This window comes from Dromaius novaehollandiae, chromosome 20 (genome assembly GCF_036370855.1).
Source record: "Dromaius novaehollandiae isolate bDroNov1 chromosome 20, bDroNov1.hap1, whole genome shotgun sequence".
Classification (NCBI taxonomy): Eukaryota; Metazoa; Chordata; class Aves; order Casuariiformes; family Dromaiidae; genus Dromaius; species Dromaius novaehollandiae.
Window position 1 is genome coordinate 5,874,836 of NC_088117.1, and position 20,703 is coordinate 5,895,538.

A 20,703-nucleotide genomic window follows, 5' to 3' on the forward strand; every position below is an offset into this window, starting at 1 on the left:
TATGATACCTTCTTTGCAGACCCTTCAGCTGGGTGCTCATTGAGGTGAAGGATCTTCTCAAGTAACTCTTTGAAGACATGTTCTAAGAGTGGGGTTGGCTTAACTGACATCAAGCTGCGTATGTCTGATAGCAGCAGCATTTGGTGTGTGGGAACGTTAGTACAGTACCCATATAACTGCTCACAATTTCCACAGCAGACAGCTTTCCTCCCATTTCCTTCCGCCCTCCAGTTTGCTGTGGCCAGGCTCTCAGGGCGCTTCCTCTGCTCTTTGTGACACTCCTTTTCCTGGGTAATTTCTCTTCCAGTATTTTAGCCCTGTCTCCTGAAGTCTCTGTGTAACCCCTTGTTTCTCACAATCTGCAAAGCATTAATGCCCTCCATCTAGCTCCCACTGTTACTCTCTTTTGGCAAGCCTGGCTTCTCCTCCATTGGAGCTGAAATGTTTTTGCTCTGGTTGGTGCATACAGTTCTTGACCAAAAAATCTCCACAAAAACTCCCCAAAGATGCCTTGTACCAGGAGGCTGGTGGAAGAACTGGATGCCCCAGCCGTTCAGCTCAGCTTGATAAAAAAGTCACTTGAAGGGTAAAAGGAGATGACCTAACATTCTCTTACATGCAAACAGAACTGAATGGAGCAAAGGAGGATAGCTGTTTCAGTTAGTTTCCCTTTATCGGCTAAACACTGGCTTCAGGTTTTGCTCTATACGTATACAAGTCTTTGCTATCTACATAACACATAATAGCCACACAGGCTCTGCTGGATTCCAAAAAATGGTTTCTGTAAATGCATACAAATACGGATTTTGCTCGACCAGTATTTTGGAAGTTATTGCTTTGTAAACAGTGGAACTGGGTCTCAACTATGTGGATGACTAATGCTCTGTGTTCTGCTCCTGCTAAGGTAAAATGGCATGAAAATATTAATGTCCAACAGCTGATGTATAAAGCATTCTGTGAACTAAGCCCAAAAGATGGTTTACATTTTCCCTCTGGGCAACATGTACAAGAACTTCACCACAGCTTGCAAGAGCCGTCCCTCCACTTTCTGTGGTAGTTGTTGCAACATCTTCCTGTTGTGTAGTGACAAGTCATGGTAGTGAGACCATAAATATGAGGCTCAAGAGTGTTAGCACTGGTCATTGCCTGTGGCAATGCTCTCAGTACTTGCAGCAAGCAGGTCCATTACACAACTTTTTGAATTTATGTTTGAGAACTGACTGATGTGTTTTCCCTTAAAAAAAGGTTCTGTAATCTTTCTAAGTGACCACAGTTCATTACAGCTGCCTCTTGTTCCAGAGTATAGCAGCTATGCAGTAGGGACTTAGTATTTAACCATACTTCAATGGTGGCCCTGAATCCCAAAAGTAACCTGTCTTGTGTCTGGTTTGCAGTGGCACATGTAGCACTCCTGCCACGCAGGTCCATAGAAAGTCTGTGATCTGCAGTCCTCCAGGTTCTACACACATTTCTTGTTTGATAGTCTGAATAAATCCTAGCCCTACAGCAGACTCATTATTATCAAGAGAACTGAGGGAAAGGAGGTGGAATAAGTAGGATAGAGCAAAGCCACAGCAATACAAAACATATGTAAATTAGGCTATGAGATACCATAATAAGGATGTAATGGAGGGGGGAAAGAAAAGGAAAATGAGTAGTATTGTTGCTTGAATAGCAAAAGCTAGCATTGGTCTGAGCTGATAAATCCACCCTCTCAGGGCTGTGAAAAGGCAATTATACCCCTTCTGAACACAGTGCAATTCCTGCCAAGGCACTGTGAACATCCTTGCATCAACGGCAGCACTGCATCTCCAGGCTCAGTGGACAGCCGAGGTGCGACAGTGATTCATCCATGGCAGAATGGCACGGCATTGCTGGGCATCTTTGGTACCAGCCAGCCTGTCTGCAGGAGTGAAGGGAGATCCATCCTCACTCACTGTTCATGAATGCTTGGCAAGCGAGTCTGGATGCCTTCACCATCTGTGTGACATCCTCCCAACCGTTTAGATTAAACATCAACTGCAGTAAAATGTAGGGCTCCTAACTGACCTGACGTAGTCCATATGGAGTAGCTGCCACAGATAGTGACTATCTTGACACTGATTAATCACTTCTTCTAGTATTTGTCCCTGGCTGCCTGACACAGTTCTTCCCTAATAGCTTTTGCATGGTTCTGGGGTATTCATGTGACCTTGGCTTTGGGGAATATCCCATATGATGACACACATTACCTACTCTGATGTAGACTGCTTTTGATCAAACCGACTTGGACATTAGCTTTTGGGTTTGTTTCTTTCCTCTGTGTACACCAATATCTATCTTTTACTGCAATGGGAGACACCTCGGGTATGCTGGACTGTGTTTTGTTTTGGGTTGCACCATGTGGGGGTACTTGGTCTGTGCCATACAGCATGTAGAGACTGTCTCTGCTTCCACCTCCATGTCCTTACCTGTCACTTACAATCACAGGCATGACGAGCAATCTGCATTGCTGGCACTCCTTGCTTTGAAACTAGCGGTTAAATGATCTGTAACTAGAGTCAATCATTGCTCAGACAGACAACGGTGAAGCTCTCTAACACCCCCAACTAGCTGCAGAGTTTCTCTCTGAATCTGAACACGGTTCTGTTCTTCAGAGATACGAGACCCCAAACCAAAGGCAGTAGGTCTTTCAGGCTGCTCAAGTGTGAAATTGCTACACCTGTTTCATATGAGGAAGCAGCACAATCAAATGTTATAGGTACCAAGACACTGTAGTAAGGACCCTTTCAGATGAGATTAGTTTCTTGTCTTCCTCACCAGCCTTAGTTCAGTGTGTGGATTAGGGCTGTCTCTAACCAGTGTCTATCAGGCCAGTCAGGGAATACCATACAGTTGCTTTATCAAACTATCAAAACTATCTTCGATTTTTTTTTCCATTTTTCCTTGTGATTTATATAAATTGTCTTTCCCAGCAGAATGGCTGGGAAAATTCAACACCCTGCTGAATTTTTGAGATATTTCCTTTTTCTTTTCCTATCCACTCAGACAACCTTTGAGACTTGGGCAAGTGACTGACTTGTTGAGCATAAGAAGTGACTGTGCATCAGCTAAACCTTGAGGACTTGCTAGCTGGCTATGCGTTCTGAGCCTAGAACCTAGCTGCAACACAAAGCAATTTAAGCTTAATTCACCACAAGTGACTGTTAAGCCGAGTTGTGCTGGCTGATACTGTGCAAGCTAGGCAGGCACACATGGCCAGTGCTGCAACTCATCTGAGAGCAATACTTGGTTATCTGGTGTAGTGTGATTGTGTGCCTGAGCTTCTCAAGTACTTTTGGAAGTTCTGGGCAATAGCAGTTGATCTGTATGTGATATTGGGTTAGCTGTGGCCTTGAAATCACCATAGTTACAACAGGCCTATTTATTTACATCACTGACATGTTAGGGCAACTCCATTTGCCCCAGCTAACCTCATATTACAGGGTCCTAGAGGTGCTGAGGTCCTCTTGCTACCTTTGCCTCCTTAGCAAATTACTGGGTCACTTTGCAGATGTTAAGAATTCATAAACTGTTCATATACTTTCAAGTTCCCTTAATGAATGCCTGGAAGATATTACCAGTTATATTGTCCGAGAGTTTTGCAAAGTTTTCTTTTCAGTTGGAGTTCATAATTACTGTTTTTTGTATAAGAAAACACTAGATGCTTTGTCAATCTGTCTACATTGTGACCATCCTATGCCAGGTAATGCCTGACTACTTTGCTTCAGATCACAGAGGTTGAGTACATGCTGTTTGCTGTTGTGTTACTTATATTATAATATTGTTCAGGAGAGCAAAGCTTTTCCAGACAGGTGTTTTTAGAAACATTGAGATTTTCTGTAACATCTCCTTTCTAAGAGATCTTTAATGATCCCACCAGTAAATTGCCAGCACAGTGAATCGTGTGTCATTTTAGATGTTATTCTTGTCATTTTAAAGGATTCCAAATAATACTTTTATTTCTTGTGAACTGAAGGAAGCAATTATAGAGACATTATGGCTCTCTCCAGTCATTGCACATTGTTATATGCAAGCTGAAGAATATGAAGTTAACTGGCATTGACTTTCTAAACTGGTGGCTGGGTTTGATTCATTGGCATGCGTGTTTTCTGCTTGTACTCCATTCCTTGCAGTTTGTATATGATTTGTCCTTGAACCAGTGATGATGCACATTGTGAAACTGTCCCCTATGGTAGAAGCAGCATATTCTTTGAATGTCCTTCAAGTTGTACTTTCCACTTGACCTCTAAGGGTGGCTGTTGGATGGATTTTGTGATCCTCCCAAACTCTCCAGCATCTTCAGTGAGTCTTCATTGAAATGGTAATTTCTAGTGCATACTTCAGGCTCATCTCAGCTTTAGATAAAAATTAAATGTGGATTGCTTCATTCTGCATATTGAATGCTAAAGGACACATTCATTTGTCCTCTCTGCAGACACGATGCTCTGCCAATTTCCTTAATCCAGACACAGAAGCAGTCAGCAATTGTTTCCTTTCACTTTTGATTCCATCTATAAAAGCAAATACCTGCAATCACCAGCGTCTTTTCAGAAAGGGGTTTTTGCAGAACTTGCCCAATTTTGACGAAGTTTTTGTCTGCTGGTTTAATGGGTGCTGTCTGGCTGCACATCAGGGTGTCAGTTTTAGCTCCCATTGTGCTGCCACGTTTTTTTCATCATGGAGATCATCTGTTATTTTAGGTTTTCACATCCCTCAATGGCCCTCTGCTGACCCGCTAAAGAAGTCCACTCTTCCCCAGGTATTTTAAACTTTTCTTTGTAAGCCTGGTATTGCAGCTTATATTTTATATCAATTTTATGACTTTCATGAGTAGTCACTCCATATTCCGTCTTATTCTCAACTAGTATCCCATCCTCATCTCCTATTTTTGCATGTCTTCTGTCTCTGTGTGTTAATCACATTTGGCAATTCTACAGCTGGATACCCAGTAACACTGCTTAGTTATCCACAGAAAGATGGAAGTACTACCATTTATCAAGACGAAAAAAGGCAGGGAACTTTATTAGAGGGCTCACAGCCTATATAAAGGGATATCACCAGCTCTGGTGTTTTACAAAGCCTCTTCCAGAAACAATAGTTGTGTCTACGCTGTGTATTAAGGAAGGTACAGAGACAGACCTCTGCAAACTCATGTATCAAAGCTTTAAACAACAGATTCAGGCACTGCCAGAGCACACAGCAGCTCTAATGCCAGCTGAGGTGTTCATGCCTCTCCTGGCATGCTCTCCTGCCATGCTGTCCTTGACAGCCCCCCAGCCAAGGGTGGGGCATGGAGGGACACAAGGCCCTGTGCTCACAGCTGATGTGGGTTTTCACTGCCGTGCAGGCTGAGCCAGCACCTGTGGCTCTGATCCATGAATCTCCTGCCCCTGTTTGCCACTTGTGAACTGCCATGTGCAGCTTCCTGCTTGTTACGGGAATAATTGCAAGTCTGAGGCACAGCCAGATGGATAAGTCCTAGATGCATGTTCATAAGAGCTTGGCCACAATTAATGCTGTTATTACCTGGCTCAAGAAAACATCTGCCCAACCTTAGTGCTTCCCCACTACTTGCCAGTGTGGTATATCTGAGAGCATGGCAGGAGCAATGCAGAGAGTCAGTCACTCTCATGGTGCATGCAAATTATGGGATGTGAAAAATGACCTTCCTGAATTTGGACTCAGAATTTCAGAGAAGTTTCTATATTTAGCCAGTTTGCCATGAGCTAATCTGAGGCAATCGAGTCAAGTGACACACTGATACAACTCATATTCCTCTTTAATTTCTAGTCCAAACTACACCTTTCATTACTTCCTTTTTCTTTCTATTTTTTTAAACACATAGCTTCAGGAAGAACAATTCATTCAGAGCATGCCTAGAAACCAGGCAGCTACGAATTTCACTTCCTTTGTGGCTCTGTGCAACTCTCAGTCACAAGCAGTAAGAAGCAGGAGTGGTGAAACACTCAGCATTTCAGGCGATTTCTTGCTCCACGTCTTTAAGTTATATCTATGGTCCTTTCTCCTGAATGTTTGGACTCCTGAAGATGCCCAGGAGAGGAGCTTTTCCCCTGTGGACACTCGTGGTGCTGCTGGGGCTGACGTTTGTCCCATTGCAGCTGGCAGGCTGCCTCCTTGATCCCTGTTTGGAGGTATGTGATCTCTAAAAGAGCACAAAATCCTTCTGTTTCACTGCAGTAACTTTTCCCTCTGCTTGGGAGATTTGTGCATCAAATCTGTAGAGTGTTAGCTGTCTTACAAAAGCTTGTGTTTTTTCCAAGGATGTACCAAGGCAGTTGATATTTGAAGTGAATGTTGGTATCAAAAACATCTGAGAACCAGAACCAGCAGCACGAACCATTTCTTCTTGTTAGCTTTCTGTACCGCTGAAGTTACTACAGTACAGTTAAGCTAATGGATTATGTTCCCCTTCAGGAAGAAATCCAAACCCTATCTATTATTTCTGCAAAGTACAGTATTTTAGCCTGATTTGTACTGTAGAGTCGTTTTGCCAGTACCCCAAGTACTTGGCACTGATCAACTGCCTTTTGCAAACTTTTGCAGATACCCATTACTTACAGAATAATTTCTGTTAGAACTACCTGCTTGTCTGCAATGTAATAAAGCTGGGAGCTGATCCGGGACACCCCAGGCATCCTGTGTGTTTGTTTTTCTGGCTTTCTCGAAGGTTGCTGCCAGTTCATCCATAGCCTCAAGGAACATAGTCCTGTGGCTTTGTATCTGCCTCAATCAGCAAGAAATGTATCTTTTCCCGGGGAATAGGACTGGTCCTATTAAAGTGGGGGAGATGCCTAGGATGCCTGAAATTATTTCCCGAAGCTCAGGGCAGCTTATTTAGAAAAGAGCTACAAGGTTACTCATTTTGCTCCCTGCTTCCCTGATAGCGCAGTTTTCTGACCCCTTGTAAAGTGCAGGTATTGACTGTGATCGGATCTGTCACTGTTACAGGTCATCCCTAATATAACTTTCAGATGCACGGGACTGAATATCTCTGGAGTTCCCACTCAAGTCCCAAATACCACCCAGAACCTGGATCTCAGTTTCAGCCACCTGAAATCACTGAGCTCAAACTATTTTTCCTCAGTCCATGAACTGCAGCTTCTGGATCTTACAAGGTAATGAGCCCTTTTACATGGATACTAGTTAATCTTACTTCACCAGCTGGGCCTTAGTGGTTGCTTATCTTTGTTTTTTGTTGGTCTTTGCTATTCATTTTCTTGCTATTGACTCTATCTCTGTGTCTGTCTCTCTGTACAGGCCCATGGTCAAGTGATGCGCAGCTTTTAGTCCAGTTACTGGGTGCAGAGCGGGGCCTGTTGGTCTGACCTTGTGGGTGGGGGTGGAAGAAGGAGGAGGAAGCTCTTTTACTTCTCTCCAAACAATAAAAATGTCAGACTTTTCATTGTTACAAAAGCTCAGAAATGGAACATTTTAAGTGGGCTGTTTTTCTTTTCTCAGTTAAAAAAAAAAATCTGGGTACATTCATTTTCTAAAAGGTTGTTTTAAAATATCAACATTTTCTTTTTCCCTTCTCTTCTCATATCTGGGGGAGGAGATGGGGGAAGCTTATTAGCAAATTTGAATTGATGTATAATTTCCATTGACTTGAGACAACAGTTTCTCTGGGTAAACTGTTTCACTGAAAAATGTCACTCAGCCCCATGACAGTTACAGCTGTGAAGTGGTTGAGTGGCAGAGCAGGTTTGCTGTAAGGCACCGCCTGGGTTGTAAAGCTAATTTTGCTTGTGTTCCTTCCGGAATAGGTTTGGCTCTGAAAATTTGGCTCTTCTCACATAAAACAATCTTTAGGTGGCCACCTTTGTTTTTTCCTCCCCGTGCTCTCCCCCCAGCCAACATGGCCTGAGGACTCTCCCCACTCAGGTATCAACAGCAAAACTGTAGAGTGAGTTGTGAGCTTTGCCACCGCTGCAGCACACTGGTGCCAGGGCAATGGCCCAGATGTTGCTGAAGTGACAGTCTGAAGGCTGCAAGCATGCAACGTGTAAGGGAGTGCTGTATTTGGTTGGCTCTGCCATCAATGATAGGCATCACAGCATGACTTTCGCCTATTTTAGCTTCTGTCCTGCTGCCTGCATGCATCTTGACTTTCACCATGGCCCAAGGTCTCTTGCTTTGCAGTAGAACTCCAGATTTAGGGAGGGAGGAGGAGGTGAGAGAACGTGTCTTGATATGCAAGGGTACCTTTTGTGTGGCAGGTTAATTCTGCTTTCTCCCAGGGAATCACAGTGTTCACCTGTAGATCCAGTCTTGCAAGGGAGGCACTGGGTTCAGGAGGACCGGCTCCGCTCTGCCCAGCGCACTAGAGCCAGATGTACCGCCAGAGTGAGGTGGAGCCTGAGAACATTTCTTTAGTGCTTAGTGCAATAGTGCCTGTGAACATATTTTGAAAAGGACAGTGTTTCATGCACATTTATTCTCTTTCCCTGTCCAACAGGTGCCACATCCATACAATTGAAGATAACTCTTTTAAGGATCTTTACAACCTTTCCACCTTAATTCTAACCGCCAATTACTTCAAGTACCTGGGGCCAGCAGCCTTCTATGGCCTAACCTCTCTGCGAAGACTTGTGTTGGTGGAAAATAACATATCCTCTCTGACTGACCTGCCCATTGGACACTTGCATACCCTGCAGGAGCTGAACGTGGGCCACAATAACATTGCTTCATTGAAGCTTCCCAAGTATTTTGCCAGTCTGACCTCTCTCAGGCACCTGAGCTTGCTCTCCAATAAGATCACATATATCTCCAGAGGAGACCTTGATGCCCTGAGGGAAGCAAACAGGTTCAACCTCACACTCGTGCTTTCTTTGAATGATATAAAGTACATCCAGCCAGGGTCCTTTGCAAAGATTCACCTTGGTGAGCTGGCTTTAAGGTCCTCTTTTGAGAACTTCAATGTGATGCATACTAGCCTTCAAGGTCTGACTGGTTTACAGGTCAACAGACTAATAGTTGGAGAATTCAGTGACCGTCAGAGACTGAAGGACTTTCAGAGCGGACTCTTGAGCGGACTGTGCCAGGTACAGATGCAGGAGTTTGTCTTGATCTGTTTCAGGGCATTTGAAGATAACACAGACACTCTTTTTGACTGCATAGGCAATGTCTCCAGTATTCGGTTGGTGGATCTCCAACTAGAAGAGGTGTCAAAGGTTCCTATGTTGTCTCAAGTCAAACACCTGGAGTGCAAGAAATGCAAGTTTAGGGAAGTGCCTGCCATGAAGCTGTCTCTTTTTAAGGAGCTTAGGGTGCTTCGTATTACAAAGAGCAAATACCTCAATAGCTTCCGGCAGAACTTTGAGCATCTAACTAACCTGGAGGTCGTGGATTTGAGTGAGAATCGGCTCTCCTTCACCGGATGCTGTTCCCGTCTTTTTCTTGGGTCTCCAAATTTGAAATACTTGAACCTAAGCTTCAATTCTGACATCAGCGTCACTGGAGACTTCACTAACGTGAAGAATTTGTTAACCTTGGACTTTCAGCATACAAAGTTAATTGGTCCTGGTTCCTACCCTGTCTTTCTCTCCCTTCAGAAACTCATTTACCTTGATATTTCCTATACCAAAACTCATGTTAAATCCCAGTGTACATTTTGTGGCTTACACTCCTTACAAGTGCTTAAGATGGCAGGCAACTCCTTTGAGGACAACAAACTGGCCAACAACTTAAAAAACCTAACTCGCCTCCACACCTTGGATATTTCAAGTTGCAAATTGCTACAGGTGGATCAAAGTACATTTTCTGCTCTCTCTGAACTAAAAGAGCTAAACATCAGCAACAATAAGCTGCTGAGCTTTGATCCTTTAGTCTACAAGCCTCTCCAAGCCCTCACAGTCCTGGATTTCAGCCACAACCAGCTGACTGTCCTGTTGGATTCAGCCCTGGAAAGTGTGCCTGATAGTCTGGTCTCGTTAGACCTCTCTCACAACCTGTTTGATTGTTCTTGCACATACCTGAACTTTCTGAAATGGGTCAAGGAAAAGCAGGAGATACTGCAGAGCAAGGAGCTGATGGTGTGCCACATCCCTGCATATGTGAAGAATGTGAGTCTGTCTAGCTTCGATCTGTCCTCCTGCCAGCTCAAAACAAGCACAATGGCATTCTCAGTGAGTGTGTTGCTCGCTGCAGCTGTGTCCCTATTCCTGATTTACAAGTACTACTTCCAGCTATACTACTCATTGGTGCTGCTCAGTGGGTGTAAGCACTCTGCTGAAAGGGGGGACACCTATGATGCATTTGTTATCCACTCCAGCAAAGACCAAGAATGGGTGATAAAAGAGCTGGTGGAGCCCTTAGAAGGAGGAAAACCTCCCTTCCAGCTTTGTCTTTACTACAGGGATTTCTTACCAGGGGTACCCATTGTCACCAACATCATCCAAGAAGGTTTCTTAAGTAGCAGAAATGTCATTGCAGTCATTTCTACTGACTTTCTGGAGAGCAAGTGGTGTAGCTTTGAGTTTGACATTGCCCAGTCCTGGCAGCTTGTTGAAGGGAGGGCTGGAATCATCATGATTGTACTGGAAGATGTGGATAAGGCCTTGCTGAGGCAGAAGCTGGGGCTATCCCGATACCTGAGGAGGAATACCTATTTGGAGTGGAAAAACAGGGAAATAAGCAGGCATATCTTCTGGAGGCAGCTGACAGGAGCCTTACTAGTAGGCAAAAAAATGAATCATGAGGAGGTAAAGCTCATGTAAGGACAAAGTGACATCACTTTTGTCCTGTCTCCTATTCCTCCCAGCCTTCGTGGCCTTGGCTGATGGCTGGTGCTCGGAGTTCTTCAGTGGTTGTTCAGAGGTGGAGCTGGAGGAAGTGGATGAAGGCACTGTAAAAGCATTACAGAAACATCTGCCTTGCTGTTTGCCCTTCCTCAAAGGAGCTTGCAAGCTAAGGAGTCAATGCAGCTAAAAAAGCTGTGCATGTGGAAGCCAGCCTGAGCTCCATCTTTGTGTGGAACTGCCTCAACGGAAGGTGGTCTAGCAATCCACGCAGGTCTGGTGGGTCAGTGAATAGGTGTGAAAATGGATGGACTGCTCCCTTACTCTGTTATCTGCCTCTGAAACTTAGTTTAGATCCTGGGACCATTTACTCAGTGGAGCTTGATGTGTTGCTTTGGAGCTTGGAGCTCGAAAATGGAGCTTGTTGTGTTGCTTTAAGTGGACCCCAGGATCTCCCAGGGAAAGAGAAGGTATAGGATTCTTGGCTCTAAAAATGGTGGGAAACAAAAACAGGATTTGGATCCTGAAAGTCTTGGGCCAGTCTCTTCAGGAATCATGACTCGGGGAAAACCCTACAGGGGAAAATCAGTTGCCATACAGCCACAAACCATCTGGCAGCTACTCAGTGAAGCTGAGCAGTTATATCATCAATGTGTGTGGAGGTTGTGGTTGGTAGTAAATTTCCCCAAAATGTTTATTTCAGTTTGATTTAGACCAAGACCAAATATTGAAACCCCCAAATATTTCCCTGACTGGGAACTTTTATTTATATCTAGATCATGTAGCACCTGGGGGAGTGGTTTGAAATCTTCTGGTGGAATCAAAAAAATAGTGGTACCAGAAGAAGCTGCAGAAATGCTCAGCACCTCTAAGATGAAGCTATTTCTTTGCTTCAGCTGCTCCTCCTCTTCACATGTGTCTGGTGTACTGTGTGGAACTGCCTTATATGAGCAAGGTTGAATCTGGGCAGGGTGTTTTGACATTTATAGCCAGCCAGCTCTAGCATAAGCTTTTTCACTGTGTGGGCCAGCCTTGATATATGGGTCAGCTCACTATGGCAAGGTGCTTACAGGAGCCTCCAGCCCATGGGATGAAATGGGCTTTATATTATTCTCTCGCCCATCACCCTGTGTCAGCCTCTGGTTCTGGTGAACATCGGAATGTGGGCGGTCAGCGTTTCCCGGGATTCAGCTGTTAGATTAAACAGGTCAGTCTCTGGGCAGGCGAGTTTTGTTTTTGTTTGACCAAGAATGTGTTCAACATTTTACAGCAAAGAGAGAAAGAGGAGAACAGTTTGCATTAGCTAAAGTAAGCATATCCCAGCACTGCCCTGAATAAAGACAGGGCAAGTCTAAATGGCATTAGACTGTGTTACAGAGAACTCCAGTGATGTCTCCAATATTGAATTCTGCTGGGGTATTGCTCTCTATTTACGAAGACTTTGGTTCACTGAATTACTCTAGTTTTAAACTTGCAAATTCTTCTATAATCAATGATGTTCTACAGATGTAAAATAGAAGCAATTGAGTGGTGAATCAGATCTCATATTTATTCAGAAGAAAGGGCCTGATCCATCTCATTCCTCTAAGCACCAGTTAGCAATACCCCATGGAAGCCAGTGCTAAGCGAGATCAACATTAGATACGATTTGCAAAAGAGGGAGGACTAGTTTCAGGGCTTGGGCTGGCAAAAGCAGAATCACAATTCCCTCTCTACATGCTGTGTCAGTATTATATGAGGACAGAACTACCAAAAACCCTACAATCCTCTCTAAGGTCTTTCATTTCAGGAAAAGTCCATGTAACAAAGCTTTAATAAAACTAAGCTCAATGCTGTATTTGCTTGTCCAGCCAGTTTGTCCTGCATTGGCCGAGTATTGTTGCAGTAATTTCCAAAGTGCTGTGTTCCTTGCCTCTGCCATGATTGACAGGCCTTAAGCACTGCATCTTGCCAAACCAACCTGCCTCCTCACCCAGGGGTAGAGGCCACAGGGAGCCAGGGAAGGGGGTGCCACACTGGGAGGAGACGGAGACGCAGTAAACAAGGGCACAGCTCAAGGTTCCTCGGTTTGAGGCTAAAGGAGAGCACAGAGGACAAAGCAAATATTAGCCTGGATTTCATCAGCTACAAGTTAAATTGGAAAATGAAAGAGGAAAAATTAAATGGGGTGGGAGTCACTGCTCCTGAATTTAACAGCAGTGAAGTGGCATTTCTCTTTCACTCTTTCTTTCTGTGGTTCCTCTACAAACAATTCAGTGTATTTCTGGCACAAATCACAGCATCCTATAATTCTTGATTATAATAATGGGTTTCAGAAAGCCTGAAAGTGGTTCTGGCCATTAAAATAAGAGTTTAGGACAGCGTTGTTTAAAAAGTGAGTGTTTGTTGAATATCAAAGCAACTTAGGAAGAGAACTGGGGTGATGCTGAAACGAGATTGCCACCTGTACCATTTAAACAGAAACCAGTCACTTGTCATCCTCTTCAAACACACTCCGTCTCCCCTGCAGAGACAGATGTTTGAGTTGCCCCAGGCTTTCTCACTGCACAAGCACAGAAAGCAAGCACAAAAGTCCTCATAGCTTCCGGAAGGGGTGAGAGGGCAGAGACGGTCTGGTAAGACAGGTTGGAGGCTGAGGCGTTCAGAGGACACGAGGGCAGCACAAGGGAGTTTGGAAGAGGTTCATCCTCTGCAAGCCCCACAGTCTGTCATTCCTGGTTCCCTAGTTGGCTGCATTTATACATTTCACCTGCATGTCACTTGGCTTCAATAATAGTTTGTGATTTGAAGACACAAGCTAATTTTTCTTATTGCCAAGACCTTAGGCAAGAGAACCAGGCATTTTAGCCACTGCTTTACTGTCTAGAGCAATACTGGTCAGAGGGGGAAGAGGATTTGCTATGAGACATAGTGAGCTTCAGGGAGACAGTCTGGCTGGTGACATGAACATCCCTGAAGGGCCCCAGGCAGCAGGCCCTGTGGTGCACTGTAAATGCCCTTCTGTGCAGCTGCAGGCACGGCTGGGCGAGCTGCTCCAGCCCTCCTGGGGCTTTTGGCCTCCCTCTGTAGGGGCTTGGCCGTGTTTGGAAATCAGATGCACAACAGGGAGGGGATATACAGCCCCACACTTCCCAAATCCTCCTGTCAGAGCTGCTCTAAAGGTCCTCGTTAAAGACGGTGGGGCAGATCCTTCGCTGTGGCAGCGGATCACTCCCTCCTCTGAGGCGTGGGCCCATGATGCTTCCGTCACTAGGATTTCAAATACTGCCAGGCTGCTTGGCAGTAAGAGCACAACTGCAGTCTCCCCCTTGCTGTACTTCTTCCTCCAGGCCAGTAGCACTGCTTTCACTTATCACCAGACCTTGAGTACTACGTAAATAACAATGGGGTATTGTTAGGCAAAAGAGATTTAATTGGAGCCTGCACTCTCACAGTGGGTGAGATGGGTCTCTCTTCAAATCTAATCTGCTGTCTTTATCTTTCATCTCCTTTTCTCTCTCTTTCATCCTTCCCCTTTCCTCAAAGTTTGTCTATATTGTCTTCCAGCTCCTGGCCAGCAGTGAGTGACCAACCCATCCTAAAATGTGAGAAAGAAGGGAGGGAGGGAAGGATGTCCTTCTTTTAACATTTTTTAAACAGTCTTTAAATCCTTTGGAGTGTCTGGGCCTGAAAGAAGGATTAGCAGTAATTCCCCTGCCATCGCTTGCTTCCGACTAGCTGACAATTCATTCTTTTGAGATCCCCTAAACTCACTGCTGAATACATTAGCAAGAGGACAGGGGAGCAGGCTGGATGAGGTTGTTATGAGCGCTTGGGTCCCCCTCCCCAAACGGCCTGGCTGTTTGGTTTAACGTAACCACCAAAGGCCCCCGGATGAGCATTTCTTCTCTTACTAACCTGAAACCAAACCAAGCTTGCCAATGTGGCAGCCCTGCAGCGATTTAACTCCTGTGGCCATGGGTTTGGGAAAGCAGTGCCCCAGGAACCACTCTTCTTTCTTCTCTAATGGGTTGCTGGGTTGGCAGGGAGCTGGTGGCACCGGCAGGAACGGAGGGAGCTCTGGAGACAGGAAGGCTGGAAGGAGGCTCCGCAAGCCGAAGGTCTGCCTCTCAGCCCGTGCGGTGTCTCCGCGACCTCAGTCCTGCCACTGACTTGCCACCTCCTCAGCTTCTCCTCTGTCAAGGGGGGGCCCTGCCCCCCGGTGCTGCCAGGGCGCAGTCCCCCTGCTCTCTTTTCAGGGCATTGCAGCCTGCTGGGAGGGCATGCTGTGAGCCCTGCCTGCTTGGACGCTGCTGAACACCCTCAGATGAGCAATGCTGTCTGTTTTCTCCTTCCCCTGCCTTGTTTTCTCTGTTTGTAAAATAGGGATCACAGTTTGCACATTGTGAATTACTGAAGTAAAGCATTAAGAGCTAGGTGGAGTCTTGACCAGAGCCCTCGAAAGCAGCGCTTTCTGTTCCTGACCTCCATTTTCCCTGCCTTGGGGTTTCTGAACTCCTCTACAGCTCTCTCCCAGGTACGGGTTAATACCAGTCTTGCTTGCAGTCAGGTAAATCTTGCTTTCTTTAAGAGAAATATCTGCACTGACAGGGGAAGAAAAAAGAGCAGGATTTGGCCCCCAGAACCCTCCGTACAATTGCACCATCCTAGAAAAATGCTCCCTGCAAAGGTATTTCTTTCTGGCATCCCTTTGCTGACACCCTAAGTATTAAAATAAACTGCTGATAAGGGAACCCGCAGTCCTCCCCCTCTCTGCTCCTCCTGAGACTATGGCCCATGGCTGTCTGGCCTGCCCAGGCTCAGCAAATTTCACTTCCCCTGCAGCTGGTCCTCTTGAGCAGGTCCTATTTCCCCGCTGCAGCACAGCTGCCAGCCCGCAGCTGGGCCAGCCCTGCTTTACGCTCCGCTTGTTTCACACCTACCTCCCCTGGGCAAAAGGAGGTAGCTGAGGGCAGTTGGGCCACAGGACTTGCCCTTCTGCCTCAGACAGAAACTAAGCTGTGTTATTTAGACCCTCCAAAGGATATAAAAGGTGCCTGATGCCTAACAAGGGCCAAGGGCAGGAGACTGACCCCCTGCCGTAACCGGAGCAGAGGTCTGGTGGGAACCTGCAGTGCAGAGGGAAGGACTGGATGTGCCATCCTGTCTCTTCCTCTTTTCTCTTTCATCGGCCATGTCACAGCTCTGTCAGAGGCATTTTAGCACTGGGCTGAAACTCCCTTCACGGGTCTGCCCCATGACCCTGTTTCTTCCCAGTTCCCTGTTTTCTCCGTCCTTGCCTGCTCCCTCGCCAGCCCTTGCTGAGCCCAGCAACCTGGCTCCCTCCCTTGCCCTGTGCGAAGGTTTGGGCCTGGGTGGGAGAGTGAAGGAGGACAGGAAGCTGAAACAGGAGGTTGAGCCAAACCTGGGGACCAGATTTCCCCGTCTGATAGCTGCTTCTCTCGGAAAAAGGGAATATTTTATAAAGAGCCTCATGAAAGTAAAGCGTATCATGATTCCAGGGCAAGGAGACGGCGAGCAAGATAGGAGCATCCCCTTAGATTTGCCTGCCGGAGGTTATTTACCTCAGGAAGCTGCTGAATAAAAGATACAAAAATGCAGCAAAAAGTAGTATTATTTGCTTCTTTCAAAGCATGATGGGAGGCAGAAAAATATTGTAAGGGGTGTCTTTGAGTCTTGGCAGCCTGGATTTGTCAGGGCAGAGTTTTCATGGAGTGCTCTCTGGGTGACCCAGTTTCTGATAAACACACACACACACATTCATGCACACACACTGCAAGCCGCAATCCACAACTTTAATAACTCTGTGACATACAAAGGAGATTTTGATGCAAAGTGGAGCTGACAGAGAAGTGGAAGGAAGTATCTGCTTTTTCTTTTTTTTTTTCAGTGCCACACCAGGATTACTGTCAAGGTGGTTTCAACCTTCAGCAAGGACTGATGTTATTGTAGGTTCTGCTTTTAATGACATTTAACAAGATTTGGTAGCTTGGGGGGAGGGGAAACAAGGATTTTCTTTTCTTTCCAGGGAGAATTCACTAGGGCTGTCAGGATTAAATGCATGAGGTGAATGCATATGGGGCTGCAAGGGGGGCTTAATAGATTTGCTACTGGTAACCACAGAACAGCTCTGAGACAGTATTTTCCAGCCCTGTCATGCGTCTGATGAAACATCTGTGTATGCTGAGGCATATCTTTGAGGGTATGTCATAGCAACATGGTCACACTGGGGTGACTTTGCTGTCAGCTTTGGTTTTCTGGCTGTGAGTAAGGTGGGGGCGACATGAGGATGTGAGTAAAATCATGTAGTGGTAGATTGTGTTCATTTCTGAAAACTTCCATTCAAAGACAATGTGGTGGCTGCTGCAGTCCAGGTGACGAATGTCACTTCTATCACCATGATCTCATCAACCTTTTCTATGAGATCCTGCAGTGAGCAGGCACATATTAGCCCAGGCAGATTTGCCAGGATCTGAGGGCAGGTGCTGGCTAGAGGGATGCTCCACGCTATGTACCCAGCTAGGCAGGCCGTGGTTGACCTGGAATGGGTCCAGGCAGCCACAAATGCTCACAGCCTTCCCTAGACCATGCTGGGCTGTTGGCTGGAGCACAAGCACCCTTCCGCCCAGGCTGATTCCAGCTATCTTCTTCCGTGTCTTCAAAGCAAAATATAGAGAATAGCTGCCTTAATATTGCAGCAAAAGGCTAAAAATGAGCAATTCTCATAAAGTATGGGGGATAGGAAGGGACTCAGCATCAGAGAATGACCAAGAAGCAAAACAATCAAAGATGACTGCAGTGGGGGTCTTGGCCAGAAATGCATCCCTTCTTGTGCTCCCCCAGGATTCACTGGCAGCAGGTAGAGTCTTGGAATGGTCTTCTGGCTTGGGCCTCCATTTAGAAAACATTCACTTACCAAAAATGAGCTAGTGATGCCTGGTGCTCCTCCAGGACATTGTATGTAGCTAGATTCAAACTTCTGAGAACCGGGCAATAGAGAAGTAGGGAAGAAAGCACTATTGCAAGGCAACCATAGCCTTGCCCATATAAGCTGGCAGAAGCCAGTGAGCACAGTTCAGTAGGGATGGTGCGGAAAAAAAGAAGGAGAAGGTGCTATTGTTTGTGCTGTGTTGTGGAGATACAATTCCCACATTTATTTCAGTCGTGTGAACTTTAGCAGATGGTGGACATATTCACTGGACTAGAAGGGAAACCTTGTCAGAAATCCCCCCATGACTTGGAACTCCCAGTCTGCTCCATTTTAAGAGCTCCAGATGCTGAGACTCTGGCAGGGATCTTTTCCTCCTGGACATTGTTCCTTTTGTGAAGGGACTTGGCAGAAGGCACACAGCCCTCTTCGAGGGAACAGCTGATGACACCTCAGTGAGGTAGCCAGCTGGAGAAAATAAGAAAAAAAGTCACATGCCGTGATCAGAGTGAGTGCAGAACCACATAAGTGAGCGTGTTATACATGGTGTGAAGTGTGCGCATAGAGGAAATGCAGTCTTGAGCGTCTATTCTCATTTCTCTGCCCAGCTCCTGTTTGGATAGGCCCCTCTCCTGCACCTGCCACCCACATGGGAAGAGGCAGTGGAAAGCTCATTGCTTGCTGTTGTTGGCAGAGCTCAGAGCAGATTTGCTGGGCTATGAAACGGATTGCTTTCCTCTGGCTTAGTGGGAGGGACTGGTGACAGTTGCGTGCTTCATTGCTGCTCTTCGCATCTGATGTCCAAACATAGCGCAGGAAAATGACAGCAATATGTGTACCCCTGACACCCAGAGAATATAACTATATTGCTGTGAAAATGAAGCTGCTGCTGCACAGCTAAACTTTGAACCTTTCCCTCTGCAAAGGAGCTATGATTAGAATCTCATCTCGCTCTATATTACACAGCACCTGGAGAAGAAAATCCCACCCAGCAGCATGTAACTATTTTTAAAGGTCTTTTTCTGTTGGGTTGGGAGATGGGGTGGGTGAGAACCCTGCTGGCGTCATGGATTTCTTGAAAATCCCTTGGAGGATATTTCATTGCCTGTATTTTAGAAGAAGATGGAGCTAGACTTGGGGAAAGTGGCTCAGAAAAGGAAGAAACAAAATCATTTTGCCAAGTCTGAAACTTATTGTAGTTCTTCGCCTGGAAAGCTAAATTTGAACAACTTCTGCATCTGATACATTTTTCTAGGTTTGTTATACTCAAGTCAGCGAGATCTATCCCACTGTCAGAAACTTGCAGCGTGAGACTTGTGTTAGGCCATGTGCCCTGGCTGCACGTCGCGACACATGAGTGGGGTGCAGGGGCCCAGGCCGTGGGAAGGGTGTGCAGTGAGCGTGGCCCAGTGATGCCCTGCTCTCCTGTTCAGGGCTCTGCACTGGGATGGTTGTATGTGGCTCACGGACATGCCAGAAGAAGAGATGGGAGAAAACAACTGCAAGTGGGCAGGAAAGGCTATGGGCCTGAAAGAGTCATGTCCCTGGATGTGAGACACGATGATCTGCGAATTTTGGATACTGGTATCAAAAATGGTACCAGACATTTTGAAGGTGAATAAATCCACCAACAAGTCCCGTAATATGTGGCAGTGGAGAGAGAGGATATGTGCGGATGGTCAGAATCCAAGCCCCACTTTCCACTTGATATTCTGCTCATGAATAGAGTTTTACACTGTTCAAATATAATTCGCACTCCCTCTCCGAATGGAACCAGAGAAGTGTATTACATTTATCTTAATAAAACGAGTCGTTTTGCAAGCAGTAGAACACAGAAAGCCTGGTTTCCTGTGGCTGTCTCCCATGTGGGATCTCTGGTGTCTGATAGAGTGGCTGAGCTCGTATCACAGCCTGGAAGTGGGATGGAAAGTGGAAGAATGATGGGAGGAAGTGCTAGTTTGAGTATCTTCTTCCTTATAAAGCTTGCTAGAACTTAATTCCTCTGAGACCTCTATTCTTCCATCAAATCTGATTGCAGGCCAGCAGGTTTAGAAAGCTATTATGCAGTGCCTCTGGGCCAGCTAGCACAATCACATAAGCCTTGTTTTCTTGGGAAACTGGATTAAAAAAAATAAACAGAGCTGACCTGGAATCTTTGCAAATGATTTGTCATTGGATCCCACAGACTTTGACCCACATACCTGTGCTTTTCATGGCTGACATTTATAACCAGGGCTCTGTAGCCGTGATGGAGATTAGCATTAACCTGAGAACAGGTCCCACTTAGTATGTGCCATTGACCATACAGTTTGCAGATTGAGTGTGCAGCATTAAATAGATGTACCATGCCACAAAATCACTTCCCCCTTGGTATAATACAGGCCAAGAGAAAAAAGTTCCATTTCTGTATAGAAGGACTATTTTAAAAATTGAACAGTAAGTTAGTCCTCTATTGACTTTCAATTTCCATCCTCTTACATTTCCATAGCAACTCTGGCCATTTATGCATTTATCTTTGCATTTAACTTTCTTCTTTGATATCATTTCAAGTGGACTCAAGTGGTGTGAAAGAGTTAAATCAGCCTCTTAAAAATCTCCTCCTTTTTTAAGCAATTACTTGAAAATACATACATATATATATATATATATATATATATATTAGGCCAAACTGTGGCACAAACAAGTTTGTGGTTTAATGAAAACTGTCTCTGGAATATCTGACCTGAAAAATCCTTCAGGGTGATAACAAGAACAAGTCACAACCTCTTTCCTCTCACCCTGCCTTCTACTATTACAGTGTTCAAAATTCTAATACAATGTCTAAACTTGCAGCTGCAGTAGTCATGACAGTCAAATAGCTGGGCACTGGGTATGCTTGCACTTTGGTAATTCTGGCTTTTTCATTTTTCTTGTTTTTAGTATTTACACATGTATTTGGCAACAGTAGGAAAGCAAATCTGCTTCACAACTGTTCCTGTTTCCAGGCTTGGGGCAGAA

At 45.5% G+C, this 20,703-nt stretch overlaps 1 protein-coding gene across 1 annotated transcript; it reads left to right on the forward strand.

Annotated features, from left to right (window-relative positions):
* The first annotated feature begins 5,894 nt into the window (after positions 1–5,894).
* TLR4 (toll like receptor 4) lies at positions 5,895–20,341 on the forward strand. The gene is made up of 3 exons (XM_026113751.2): positions 5,895–6,173; positions 6,991–7,157; positions 8,498–20,341. The coding sequence occupies exons 1-3, from the start codon at positions 6,051–6,053 to the stop codon at positions 10,755–10,757; spliced, it is 2,550 nt and encodes an 849-aa protein (XP_025969536.1). The 5' UTR covers positions 5,895–6,050; the 3' UTR covers positions 10,758–20,341.
* The last annotated feature ends 362 nt before the right edge of the window (positions 20,342–20,703 follow it).

Bases quoted from the DNA above. Each gene is read 5' to 3' on its own strand.
- TLR4 (XM_026113751.2), top strand. From the start codon at position 6,051: ATGTTTGGACTCCTGAAGATGCCCAGGAGAGGAGCTTTTCCCCTGTGG. The intron at 6,174-6,990 runs GTATGTGATCTC...TCACTGTTACAG, and splicing joins TCCTTGATCCCTGTTTGGAG to GTCATCCCTAATATAACTTT. The intron at 7,158-8,497 runs GTAATGAGCCCT...CCTGTCCAACAG, and splicing joins CAGCTTCTGGATCTTACAAG to GTGCCACATCCATACAATTG.